This window comes from Centruroides sculpturatus, unplaced genomic scaffold, assembly GCF_000671375.1.
Source record: "Centruroides sculpturatus isolate CEXI.00-Female unplaced genomic scaffold, Cexi_2.0 scaffold83, whole genome shotgun sequence".
In the NCBI taxonomy this organism is placed as follows: domain Eukaryota; kingdom Metazoa; phylum Arthropoda; class Arachnida; order Scorpiones; family Buthidae; genus Centruroides; species Centruroides sculpturatus.
In genome coordinates, this window is record NW_019384393.1 from 595348 (window position 1) to 610245 (window position 14898).

Genomic DNA, 14898 nt, shown 5'->3' on the forward strand with positions numbered 1-14898 from the left:
ACAAAGTTTTAAAATTCGTTATGTTTTATAAAAGATTATTATAATCTACATTTAAAAATGTAAAAAATGTGCGTGAAAAATAAACACGAAATATCTTTTTAAAATTAATATTTTTGTTTATATAAATTAAACATTAAATTTATCGTAAAAAATCTTACTTGCTAGAATTAAAAACTATGTCGTAGTTTTAAAAAAGAGAGAATATATGAAATGAAGATGAATATTTCCTTTTAGGAGACGATCCTGCAGGCAATAATGAATCTAAAAATCGAATTATAGGTAAAAGAATCTATTATTTCTTTAGCTATTCTGTTCATCTGTAATATCTGGCAAGCCATTTTTCTAATTATTTTACACAGAACAAATTTTTTCCAATTTAATTGAGGCAATTATACTCAATTTATTAGACTTCGTAAGATTCTTAATTAATGAATACGTTTTTAATGTAGGAGTTTATAAAATGTGTTTTGAAATAATTACAATTCGATAGTCATTTTTAAATAGATATTTTCATCAAATTAAAAGAAAGACTGACATAAAGCAATTAAGATTGATTTTAAATAGCAAGATGAATAAAAGCAGCAGAAAGATAATGCATGTATAATAGATATTAGGAGAGGGAGGATATTTATCTTTCTTTCCAAAAATAAAGAAATGACGTCATCACAGTGCGTTAAATAAAACCCATCACTCCACAGTTCGGAGTAAGATCTAAGAGCGAAGATGAGATGGGACAAAAACCAGAGCGACAGACATTGTGACCAATTCAAAAACTGTCAACTGTAGATAAATATAAGAATGATCTTGATAAATGATACTGCTCTCACTTAAACATGCAGGACCGAAACTCAACCAGTTAAGTCTGGATTTGCCACACACACATGGGTGTAAAAAGTGTCGAAAGCGTTTTTAGCCTTGAGAACAATAGCCAAACAATTCTTATGTGGCGTCACAGTCCATTAACATCATTCTTCAGTTCATAAGTGTAATATTTGACGTAACATCTTTCTGGCATTGACGTATTGCCGGTAGTGTAATTATCTCATTGTTTGCGGTGCCTCATTACATTGTAGATACAACAGGTAAAAGCACAGTGACTGCATTTAATTTTTCTTTCCAGCATATTCTTAAGAGCTGACGATAATAGGCGTACGTTCTTCGAATTGATTAATGTTCTCTTTACATAACACTACGTACCAGGATCTAGACAGTAGCTTACCTATTCTTCAATTTAAAGACAGGACAGTGGCCTCTCGGTTCCACGTATGAGCAGTTTACATGCAAGTTGGCAGAACAAATCACCAGCGAATATGATTTCGAAGGACAAAATGTCCATAGAAAAATTACTTACTGGAAATGACAGATCGGCTCGTTCATTTTAACTGAAAGACGACTTTATTTACTACCATATAATCGCGGATATCCAAAGCATGACAATATGCAGAGACAAGACAATGCCTTTAGTCGTTACAGCTTTGATTATTCCACTTACACAAACATCTTTCATAATTTAAATTAACTTCTACCAAAACAATTTTCTATTTATAAAATATTGAGAATTACGAAAAAGATATTTAAATTTTTTTTAATACTGAAGCAGGTTTTCATTAACATCAACTGGCATTTTTTATGCAACAAAGTTCAATATAAAAGTCCTTTAAACTTTTAATAATCTTAATTACTATAGAGATTAGCAAGCATTCGATGCCTGCAGAGTTAATTGTTCACGTCCAGGAACTTATCGAGTCACGTGACCGAGCTATCGGCCAAGTGCGTTGGCCCTTCGGACGGCTCCAGACACACCTGGTACTAAAGCTGCAATTAAGGTCCACTTCGCAGAATAGTAAAATCGTCACCAGGAGAAGAGGTGTTGCACGGAAAATTCCACACCCTTTCCACCGGCTTACTAATTACTTCTAACAGAGTATAGTGGCGGATAGCATTGACTAAAAACGTGGTCAGGGAATTACTAGTTTCTTTCCTATCAAACACGGAAGGTAGAACTGTAACGGGTGCGTGAGAAGTATTATTGTCACTAGAACTGATAAGATAGATGCTCAGACGTATCATTAGAAGGTCTATGTATGAATCACGTCTGAACAATAGCATGGTTAGATATGTGTGTATACCTTACATTGTATTTGTGGGGCGAAAGAGATGGATGGAAAATGGGATGGCTTTATTTATTAGCAGTTCTTTTCGGTTTATGCCGGATATGTAATGGATCCGCATAGTTTCTAAGTAGTTATTTGCGCGGTCGACTCAATTAAATTTCCATTTACATTTTTTCTTTCTAGCTGCTCGGAATTAAAAAATTTGATTAATAATAGAATTAGAAATACTATTTATAAGCGGCAATAAACTGCAAATGTTTCTATTTAAGTGCAGCTTATATTGGACATTTATAGAATAGCTGAATAGTGCAAAGCTGGAAACGTCTCCGTGGGCAGCTAAGCCCTAGATACTATTAGGTTGGCCACCGTTATGCCGGCAAATGGATAACATTAATTCTCGTCAGCCGCTCGCTTCTAGATCCTTGTTGTCTGTAACCCTTTTAGGCGCTAGCTCATTCTCAATAGACCATGATCTAATTTGTTAAGTTATGGACGGTTAGAAATAGAAAGACACAACTGCACGACACGATTGGGTAACTCGAGCCTATTCGTTTAGTAGATAGTTACCCTCTTTGCTCTTTAACTTTTCCGACTTCAAATTTTTTCTCCTGCTGCTTTTTGTTTGTAGCGTTGACTAAATGCTTTAAGGACCACGCTGGGTCCCATGGGTTTAACAGCCATCAGTCATTCAGCCAGAAACATCAGTTTGCCATTGGGAATGTCTCGATGGAACTAGAAGAACCACTTTTCTTTAAAGATACCGTACTGGCTAGCAGATCTTCTTACAGTATAAATATGCGTGTTTTCTTACTCTAGAGACGTGTTCTTTTTCTTTCTTTTTTTTTTATTTATTGCTTTTAAAATTTTACATTATGTCAAAGCTTCAAAAATCCAATCTACCGATGTGAAAAATTGAGGGGAGAGATATTTTATTTAAAATAGAATAGTGCCTGAAAATATTCTATTTGATAGACTAGCGGGAGTGAGTCGGCATTTATCGAAAATCCGAACACAAAAGTCGAAAGAGAAAGCGTGATATTCTTACTACAAATGGACTTTTAAGCCAAGAAAAAGTGCTGCGAGTATTACATTTTAGACGATCGCCCCCTTTATTCAAGTGTCAAGCGAAATTGTCTCAAGAGTCGGAGTGTAAGCCGGTTGTAAAAGAAAGGAATTTCGAATTGCATACCAGCACGGCTACAAGATTTGTAACATTAATTTTCGTCCAACTATCTGGCCTTTCGGTGTACAAGGTGCAAAAAGATCGAACTCAAAAACACAGAAACCGGAATTTCTTCGCTATTTGCCTAATGGTGAAGAGAAATTAAGAAAGAATGGATTGAGAAAGCCTCGATAAACATGCGGAGAGGAGAGAAAAAAGTCAAAGGCAGCTCGACGATTAAATGAAGCGAATATCACCTGTTGCGATCCCTATTAAGCCGGAGACGACCAGTTCCTGCAGGCAGCCGTTTAAAGCTCTGTCTCTGTCTGCACACTAATTACAGTAAATCGATCTTGTTAAATGTGGCGATTAAACAGCTTTCTCCAGAGGCTAGGCAGCTAGAACGAGGAATGAAAGGGTTGTGGTCTGAAAGAGTCGCCTTACGCCCGCTAAAACTATTAACACCACATTAATGAAATGGGGGAGTATTCAATTCAATTACGGCCAGCGAAACAAAGAGATAAAGATGAATTCCAAGAAGACGATTAGTGAAGCACTTTTTAAGCACCTCTCTGCCTCCATAAATATAATTAATACACGCCGGCTAATAAATGCCATAATTATTAAATACAAAGTTTTTCATTTAGGAACTAACTGAGTGCAAAATTCTTAAAAAAGAGCTGTATTTAAAGAGCAATCTCTTATCACACTTGATGTGTCAACCAGAAAAATACCAGCAAAAACTTGGTAAACTGCAAAAAAACTTCGGCTAGGCGTAATATATATATTTTTTATTTAATTTAAAATTGGTCTAAATTTTTAAGAACGTTAATTAATCAAGTTCTTAAGTAATTATGTTTTGAAATGAATAAACTAGTTTCTAAAATGAATGATTCAGAAATATATAAATAATAGTGCAAAAGAAGAGAATTAAAATGAAAAGAAAGGAATAAATTTACAAATGAATTCGTGACAAAATTCAGAAATATTAACATGCATAAATTTTAATTAAAACGATTAATCTAAAATAATATACTTACTGTGCAGGCGAAGAAAATTGCAAAATTTGAATTAGATACAATTGCTAAATTTTCAACTTAATTTGCAAAGAATTATATTTAAAAAATTAGGTCTAACTTCCTGCATAAAAGCTGTACAAACATAATTAAAAATGCAAATGGTTTGCAATTCAAATACTGTGAGCTTCTTTTGAGGAAGAACTCAGTAACTGCAGCTGTTTCCTGTATTTATGTACGTGAAAGAAATGTAACTCTTTGTTTCCTATTATAAAATTTAATATTACACCGTATTATTTCCCCCGTAAAAGTCCGCATTCGTTTATTCAACATGTTTAACAGAATATATTAACCGATTAATAAAAACGATTGGGGATAGATACAGTGTAAATGTTAGAAATTATAATAATGTGTAACAAAACAGCTCAGGGGTGTCGTGCCCATGGGCTAATTTTTCGCTCTGCAGGTGTAGATATGAAGATAAAATTCCATCGCGAGGAAATTAGTGTTAATTCTAGATTAATATTTGATGTTTATTAAGGGAAACGGGATTAAATACATCATGCTCGATAAAACTGTTAATATCTTTTGTCTTTACTCGTCAATTCGAGTATTTAATGAGGTTACTGACAACTACTACAAGTTGTTCAGCACGAGTCGTATAAACTGTGCCTCTAACTATTTTCTAACCAGTCCTTATCTGAATTTCAAATCGATAATGACTCTTGTTAATTGTGTTTCTTAATCACCGAAACTCTTGCAACCTAGTCATTAAGTAAAAATCGACCTCGCCTGGAATAAATTACATATTCTACATCATTTATTTCCTACAGTATTTATTTATTTATTAAGTTTGATTCAATCCTATCTACGAAAAAAAGTAATTGCGGGTAAGGGCAGGGAATGCGAGACAATACTCTCACAAGTAAAGTTAATCTACAATAAAGACAAGATGTGCTCCGGACATTCATCATCTGAGGTAAGACAGGGATGTATTTCTGTCTTATCGATTGCATTTCTCTCTCATTATTTAAGCTAGAGAATGTTGCATGGTTTACTGGAAGATAGTCTAATCTGATTATGTAGTGTCTGCAACTGAAGTGAGGTAATAGTGCACTGAACTGTACGAATTAGCTGTTTATCGATATATCCTCTAAATTACGTGATGCTGGAGTTCAAAATGTCTGTGGTCCTATCTAAATTGATGTCTATCTAAATCGTTTAGATCGACCGAAATATGCTTTTCTTCCTGAATTGGTTGGGTAATTTCGTTAAACTTTCAAATTTATTCGCATTGATAACAAAAATAACTCGATTGATTTTCGTAGTGAAATTGTTTATTCGTTCGTTTCCTACTTTCTAAACGTTAAAAATGGGTCGAAAAGGAACGCATTAATCATGCTCGACATTAATTTAATTTATAAAAAGTAATAGAAAATAAGGGTTTAAAATTGGCAGTGGTGAGACAATTTCAGTTTTAACCATTAAAGATAAAAGGCAAATAGTGGTTTAAATAGGGCCATAAGCGCCCCATATCTAGGTGTGGGTGTAATAATCAGTTGATTCAACCCATGATTTTCTTTCTGCGTGGTATTTCCCTAGCAAGTCACGCTAAGGAAATGACGTCGATAATTATAGGCATACAATTGTTGTCAGAATAGATGGAATTTCACATTGGTTTTATTTCTTAATGGCCCAGTGCAGAACTAATTCACTCTGATGAAGATCCGGGGATGGAGGCATTCATATTAATGTGATCAATGACTGGAAATTTTTAAAAGTCAAAACTTACATCTATTAATTTTAAGTTAAACATAATAAATAAATACATAAATAAGCTTATCTGAATCATTGAAGATCTTCAGAGAAAAATGATGACTAAACTTACCTGATTTTTCTTGATCTTCATCATCAATTAACGAAGGATTTCCGATTTAAAAGAAACGACTTTAATTTACTAATTCTCTTGGGACAAGATTGCACTTTGACAAATTTTAACGATCATTTTTTAATCACTTTGTTTTATTCGCGAATAAAATTTTTAAAAGCGTTAAATTTAACAGCAGATAGATTAACATTAGGAGATATTAAAAAAAATAATAATAATAAAAATAAATAATAGTAACGATAATAAAAGGATCAAATAAACATCAATTAAAAAGCCAAGACACTACATCTAGGGAAGGATAATATTGTCACAATCGTACATCGATGCAAATCATTTAAATTCAACTAAATACAGTAACACAGTTCAGACAAGGAAAAGGGAAAAATATCAAAAAACACTAAACGGTCGCGTTTTGAATGAAAATAAATAAAAAACAAAAATAAAAACAAATCATTTCATCTCAAAAACAATTTTATTTTACAGTACTTGCCTAAGCAAATTGGTTACAATGGGCAAATATCATCGCACTCCCTTATTTACAAATAAAAATAATTTTTGTCAATTCACAGCCATATAGGGGATATAGAAATAAAGAGACTGACAAACACAACAACTTGCTAGACGATCTCATCCCTCACTAACAGCCAAGCATTAGATCAATAGGCCATCTGCAACTGAGGGAAACTGGATTGGGGGAAAAAAAAGTGTAAACGGACATGCCTCCAGCATAAGATCAAAGATGCTTCAAACTGATTGGCAACGAACATGCAACATACAAGGGGTAGATGTGACATCTAATTTCGTTTGTTTTACTGATATCACAATACACACCCCACACACATAGCAACATTTTCTTGTATTAAAAAGGACACTTTCCGTTCTATGTACACTGGGGAAGGGGAAAATTTTAAAATAATTGTTCTACAATGGCCATTTTCTTTTTTCTTTTTGTTATTTTTTTAACAAAGAGCAATTCTGGGTGGAAGATAAGGTTTTTTCTACTTTCATTACACAACCATTTCATGCCTGTACAACTACTTTATCATTGGATGTTGGGTGGGTGGGAAAAGGGGTTTAAAAATAATAATATATAAACACATGTACAAAACAATCTTGACAACGGGTAGGTCTCCCAATGTCACCATCAACTTAACAGGATAAAAAATTTCCCTTACCGGGTGGTGGGATGGTTCTTCTATTTTACACACCAAGAAGGTCCAGTAAATTCTTTCCAACATCTACGGTATCTACACATCTTAAGACAAATTAATTGCGTCATTAATATTATAAATCAGTGCAGAACCTTGATCCCTCGTATCACTTTCGCGATAGCATATAGCAGCATAAAACACAGATTAAGGCAACACACACAGGAGAAAGGTTTACACTACAATACCTGAGCTTTTTTCCATTTGTGGGGACAGTTTGTATCACGAAGCGTAAAACACTATAATACTCGGATTGTTAATTTGAAGTACAAAAATCAGTCTTCTTGTGTACAACTTGTGTGTCCTACAAGGCCACTATGTATTTACTACACATTCTTATCACCATCATGTATGTACACAATAATTTTGCTCTCATCACAATATCTTCACGATGTGATAATTCACACCGATTTTTCTGTGACATCATCGGTGGTAGAATGAGAACATAACAAATAAACGGAGGGGGTAAAAATAAAGAACTGGCCATCCAACCAACGTTCAAAACTGGAGAATAAATTAGTTCGGAAAATTGATAAATTACATCTACACATTTGGCAACATCATGTTGTCTGGTGACATTCTTTTTAACACTTGGTGTGCGCGTGTCACAGTTGATTCCTACCTGTATACATGGTGGGATGGATGAAGGCTCCAGGTACACCTGCGTAATAACCTGGAAAGCCGGTATACATATATGGAAAAAGATTAGTTGCTGATGCTGCTGAAGACTCGTTGCTAGATAGGACGAAGTCACCCATGGGATTCAGCATATTGTTGTTAGTCTGATTGGCTGCTGGCGTTATGGAACCTAATTCTTTGTCCTCCTCTTTTGCTTTGCATGCAATATCATTAGAAATTGGACTTTTAATGTTGTTCGTAGAAGTACCGTTCGTCGGAGATTTTTCATTTTTTGAATTGTTTCTGTTCTTTTCTTGCTCCAGTTTAGAGCCCGTTGGAACCGATGACGATGGCTGAGCGGGCATGTTCATTGTCAGACTTCCAGTCGTTTGATTGAGGTTCATTGGAATTGGCAAACCAGCTGCCATTTGTTGTAGTCCCATCATTTGAAGCTGCTGCATCAAATTAGCTTGACCTGCTGTAGATGGTGTTGGAGGAGATCCACTATGATCCATGTCTTGGGACTGCTGTTGTTGCATTGCTTGAGGCAAGGAAGTTGCAGCAAGAGATACTGCCAATTCTTGTCTGTCTATACCTTCCTGACCTTCTTTCAATTTCATATTAGTTATTTGTAACTTTAAATTGTCCAGGTGTTTTTTAGAGAATAAATGATCTTGAAGATTGGTATTTGAATACTTTTGATTGTATTTAACACCGCACATAACACATTCTTCGGGAGGTTTTCCTACTTCTAATTCTTGCCCAAAAGTTTTAGCAAAAACCAACTTTGATTTTTTTTCTTTTGCTCGTGCATTTTGAAACCAAACTTGCACCACTCTTTTTGGTAATCCTATTTCTCTACCAAGCATTTCACATTCTGCCATCGAGGGAGTTTTGTATTCTGAAAAAATTGACTTCATCACTTTCAACTGTACTGTTGTCATCTGAGTCCTGAATCGCTTGCCGCTACCTGATGGATATCTCTGATTATGTAAATTTGAAGCGGGAGATGTTGGATTACTTTCGTGTGATGCATCTTCACCTTCCATATTATCAGTAGATTCTGAGTATGTTTCCGAAGGAGCCTCATCAATACTAGGTGCTTGAGATATCCCGTCTTCTACTATCCTTTCACTCAAATTGATTGGGATGTCACCTGATCTTTCTAGTTCTAATGCACCAACTTTTAGAGGTTTACTTAGATCCAATGGTATCTCTCGCGATTCGCTCTTTTCTTCTTGTTTCTCCTGATTTCCAGTAGTCTTTACTTTAATACTTAAGTCTGTTGGAAATGAAGATTCTTTGCTAACATGGGTCGGAGGACACAGTTCATCCAGGTATTTCTTCAGTGAGTCCTCATAATACTTTTTCATGGAATTTTGTACCGATTCAGCACAGACAGAAGAAAATGAAGATGTAACAGGAGATGCTATACTAACAGGAAAATTCAGCATAGTATTCTTTTCTTCAGATGTAATGGACGTCGATGGCATTTCTGGATTTGAATCACAATCTCCATCAGGAAGACTATCGATATTGACATCTCCTTTAGTATATTGATCAGCATGCCTAGTGGCTAAATGGGATTCGAGTGCCGATCTAGCTTTGAACAATGCACGACAGAAGGGACACCTTTTATGAATCACCTGCTGGTGAACGCGGAACTGGCCCTTCCGTTCACGTGCCCTTGTGTTCTGAAACCACACCTGGACAACCCGTTTCTTCAGTCCCACTTCTCTCGCAATACTTTCGAGCATCTTTCTACTAGGATTACTCTCCATCTGGTATTTCTGATAAAGATAGTCTAATTGTTCAGGTAAAATGGTGGTTCTTAGTCTTTTATCTCTGGGTTGTTCTGCTGATTCTTTAACTTCTTCTTCTTCAGAGAGTTTTCTTTTTAGAGGAGGCATTGTAGGTTGGGTATCGTAAGGCAATACTCCTCCGTACGGTGAATTTGGATTGAAATTGGGAAATAGGTTGGGATTCATAATGTGAACAATTTGATGCTCGCGCCAGAGATCAATGCGTGGAAATACCAGACTACATTTTTCACATCTGTAGGTACCATTCTGTCCAAATTTCTCAAGAGGTGGTCTATTGAGAGCTGGACTAGTGCTAGCTACTGGTGAAGACTGAGATCTATCTTCGTTATTTCCACTCGAAACTTTAATTTGAGCTGCAAGTGGATTTTCATCCTTGAAACAAGCGCTTTTCTGATGTTTGATAAGTTCGTAATAGCGTTGAAACACTTGCAGACATTTCTTGCATTGATAATTCAATCCTGGAGTTCTTTGGAATCTTCCCAAACCATCGTCGTCTGGATTCACAGGCGGTTGATTTTCGTATACTTTCCTAGCCTTTTGCCTGGCATTCTGAAACCACACGACAATCACGCGCGGACTGAGATTCAGTAATTTCGACAGATATTCCAAATCATCATCTTTCGGATATGCATTCGATTCGAAAAATTCTTGCAACACTTTTATCTGATAGTCTGTGAATCTAGTACGGTTGGCCCTTTTGCCTGTGGTAGAACTGCTAGTGGTAGTTGGTGTGGTCGTTCCGCTAGAATTCGGTGTTCCGGTTGAATGAGGTGATTCCGAAATTGGTGGTGTACATGGCGTTGGAGTCGTGGGAGTTGTTAAAGTTGATGTTTGAGGGGAAGTTGTTATATCCGTTGAAAGCATATTTTTGCCTGTGATGTCCAAACTGTGGCTAGGGAATGTAAACGTAGAAGTAAGAGAACACGCTGCAGCTTGAACTGATGTTACAGACATGCTACTCGTAGATGGAAATCCTTGGGATTGGTTAGATGTTGGTAGCATACATTTTGCATCTGAAAACATTTGCTTATTTGTTTCTTGCTTGACAGATAATTCCTCAGAATTGGCGTTATTTTCTTGATCAGTTGATGGTTTTGAATCGTTCTTGTTTTCACCAAATTTCAGATTGTTAGGATCGTTTTCATTTAAAGATTTTAAATCTACAACTTTCGCTTCTCCTGTTTTTTCATATTCTTCTAAATTAAGAAATGTAGATGGCGGATTATTGAAGTTATATGGAGAATCTTTGTTGCGCTGTCTTTCTTTAAACAACGTATTTCGAAACCAATGCTTTATCACTTTCAATGGTAATCCAGATTTATCAGACATCTCCATCAATTGTTCTTCTGTTGGCGAATTGTTAATATCAAAATAAGCTCTCAAAATTTTTAACTGTTCATCACTGATCCTGGTGCGAGCACGCTTTTGTTGAGTCTGGGCCAACTGTTGTTGTTGCTGGAGAAGCTTTTGTTGAGCACTGAAGAAATTTGGATCCATGGCACCAGGCATGATTGGATGACTAAAGGCAGATGCTACTAACGGATCTAAGGGAGGTGGCATCATAACGGGTATAAGTGGTGGATGAAGATTCATTGCGGCTGCAAAAGGCATATTCATGCCCATTGGCAAACCCATTCCTAAACCCATACTCATCAAAAGTTGATTAAATTGAAGTTGTGCCGCCATTTGACTCGTAGTAACGGAAGACGCCATATCAATAGACGAAAAGGAAGTAGCTGGTGGTGTTCCGGAAGTTGGCATGAAAACAGGAGGAAGAGAAGTTGCTACAGGAGTTGGAGTTGGTCCATGGCTAGATTCTGCACTAACGGAAGGAGATGAACAACTTGCTTCAGATGGTGCAGGAAGATCTTCAGGATGATTTTCTGATTGATTAGCAGTTCTTTTCTCATAATCTGATCTAAATTCCAAAGCAAATTTTTCTACTATTTCCACTGGAACTATAACTTTATGAATTTCTTCTTGGTGGGTTTTCAAAACCCAAATACTTGAAAATTCTTTCTGACAAAGGGGACATAAAGATTTGTTGATTTCTGGCAAATGCGCCTTACCAATCTTCTCTTCCTCTTCATTGTTATTATTATTACCGTTATTATTAATACTGCTGTTACATGTTTCTTCTCTACAATTCTGATTAATTGAAACACCTTCAGGGACATCTTCATCTCCATCTCGCTTATCTAATTCTTTCTTTGGTTTCTTCTGTGTCAATTCATTAAACTGCATTACAACATCAAATCCAAAACTTTCCAAAAGATGTCTATACATAAGCGGTTTTGTTCTTGGAAAAGCGAATTTTGCTCGAAGCATTTGTTGACTAAGTCCAGGACTCTGTTGTGGTGGAGGAGGTTGAGATGGTGATGTTGATGGTTCTGCAGATGTCAATTGCAGTAACTGACCAGCTTTATTCTGATCATCCTTATCTGGAGTTAATTGTAACCTATGCTGCTGGGGAGATTGCTGTGTGGTATGGCTTTGAAGACTGGAGGATTGTACAGGATTTGGAGTGTTTGAATTATTTAAAACGGATGCCGAAGGTTGTTGGAAGAAACAATATAGTTGTTGATGCTGTATCAAAGCTTCCTGAGACATAAATACGGCATTACAACGTTGACATGTAAGTACTGTTTGTGGAGATACTTGAGAAGGAATGAGAACAGGTGGTTGTCCAATATGAGGTGCGAGATTCAATGCTTGTTGGATTGAAGAATCGGGAGAAAGTTGTAATGGAAGTTGTGGAGAAATATTATTTAAAGCTCCAGTTCTTGACGACAAAGCATTATTGGACGTTGTTAAATTATCTATCAAATTCGACGTATTATGAGGAGACACCGCACTTGCACACTGACTAGTTGGCGGTGAAACTTTGGTTGGAAACGTCGCATCTCCAGGCTTTTGTTCCTGATTATGTTGTATTGGATCAGGTCTTTCTACTAACGGTATGCTGAGATCTATTTGTCCAGTGATTGCCAATTCATGTAATTTAGATGCTCTAGTCTGATGCAATACTGAACGTATATGAATATCTAAGGTAGATCCTTGACTGTAAGCAACCTTACAAATGTTGCATTTATATGGTTTCTTATCAGAGTCATTAGCAGACGTTGATGTATTAGTGGATGGCAAATTATTAATGCCTGAAGATGTTGTTACTGTCGTAACTGAATTTGAAGAAGCTACAGAGTTGTTTTGAGAACTGTTATTTGCTGCTTGATTGCTTTCCTTCATACTTTGTTTTAATTTATGGAGATGAGAAACTGAATTATAATGAACCAGGAGAATATTCTTTTGCGTGAACGATTCTTTGCATATTTCACACTTGTACGGTCGATTTGGATCTAAATATTTTTCCATTGGATAACTTAACTTTTCACCCTTTCTGTGCAACAACGTTTTATTGTGGCTTGTTAAATAGCTCTGTCGAGTAAAGGCCACTTTACAACGATGACACTTATATTTTCTGCTTGGATCATTATAACTATCTTCCGCTATTGCTTGACTGTTGATGTAATCTTCAAATATTTGTTGTTCTTTTCCTCCGTTTCCATCCTGTACTGATTGATCCACTACTTCCTGCACTTCATTTTCAGTTTCTATTGGAGGATGTTCCTTCTCTTGATTTTCGACATGTTCTGTTGCCATTTCTTCTTGCTGTTCGCTATCTTCTCTTGTTTCTTTTTTCAATATATCTGGCGTTTCTGGAGTTAAAATACCGGAAACCCCTCCTGTGAGCAAAGGATTATTAGCTAGACTAGCACGATATTGTTCTGCTTCTTCCTTAGTCATATCTGCATGAGCTAATTCCACGTGTTTCTGCAAAGCTGGAATGGAACGAAAATTTTTTCCACACAGTACACACTTAGTAGCTGCACGAATGATATGATATTGTGAATGAAGTTGAAGTTTCTCTAAGGTTTTGAATGCCAAACTGCATTGGTTACATCGGTATTTATATACATGACGCTCTGATACAGCTAAAGGAGTCCTTCTGGTATGAACTTCTTTGAAATGAATCTGAAGCGTGGCTATTGATTTGAAATACTGATTGCAACCTTTCCTCCAGCAGAAATATCTGGGCCCATTCGATGTTGTCTTCAATTCCAGATGACTTAACTCATTCTGATGATTAAATAATTCCTCCACACTAACGAACGTTTTACCGCACATATGACATGAAAATTCATCAATAGGATTTTCATCGATGAACATTTTATCCGTTAATTCTCCTTCAGTTTTACAATCTCCATCGACCAAATCTTGCTTACAATCAACTTCTTCTGTTTGTGCATTCCCATCATTACCTTGTTTTGCTTGCGAAGGAGGCATGATCCAATCGGATTTATCCACTAATGCTAAAAGACGTTGAACTCCTTCGTTGTTGACGTGATGAACCTCTGTTAAATGATTTTCAAGTTTTACCCACTCTTTAAATTTCTCTTGACATAGAGGGCACAGAACTGTTGACGGCCTTTGGGAATGTTGTGCCACCACATGCATTTGAATGCGAACTTCATTGGCACTTGTATAATTGCAGAATGGACACGAATGAGTTTGATCGACACTTCCTTCGTTTGTAGAATTAGCTGTTTTGGAATGATCTAAAAGGGCTTGTTTCAGCATGGGTGCTGAACCCAGAGGTAATGTTTCGTTTGTTGCGGGTGGCGTTTCTGTTGTTTCTTCTATTGTGGGTATATCCAAGTCAGTACCAAACCGCGCATCTGAGGAGAGAAAGCCAATCAGATCATCACAATGTTATTAAAACAGTAGTAAACTCCTATTTTGTAAAAGTTATGTTAATTTTCGAAAAATTTAATATTTAAAAATTAATAAAATAAAACATATTTTCATTTTTTATATACGTTCTTATAAATAAATGATATGATGCTTATATAAAATTAAAATATTTTAAAATCTTAATAATTAAAAATGCGTGCTTTGTTTGGAAACTCTCTAGGTTATAAGCATTTATTATTAAATTATTTATAGTAGATTCTACTATAAATAATTTATACCACACAGACTGCTTAACAAACGATTTTAGATCTTATTCT

General features: G+C 35.9%; 1 protein-coding gene across 1 annotated transcript in view; it reads right to left on the reverse strand.

Annotated features, from left to right (window-relative positions):
• Window positions 1–14898, reverse strand: part of LOC111618296 (zinc finger homeobox protein 4-like) — an 87115-nt gene that overhangs the window by 29743 nt on the left and 42474 nt on the right. Inside the window, exon 4 of the mRNA XM_023359789.1 lies at window positions 8011–14565. Within this exon, the coding sequence (XP_023215557.1) occupies window positions 8011–14565 (6555 nt within the window). The remainder of the gene's footprint in view (window positions 1–8010; window positions 14566–14898) is intronic.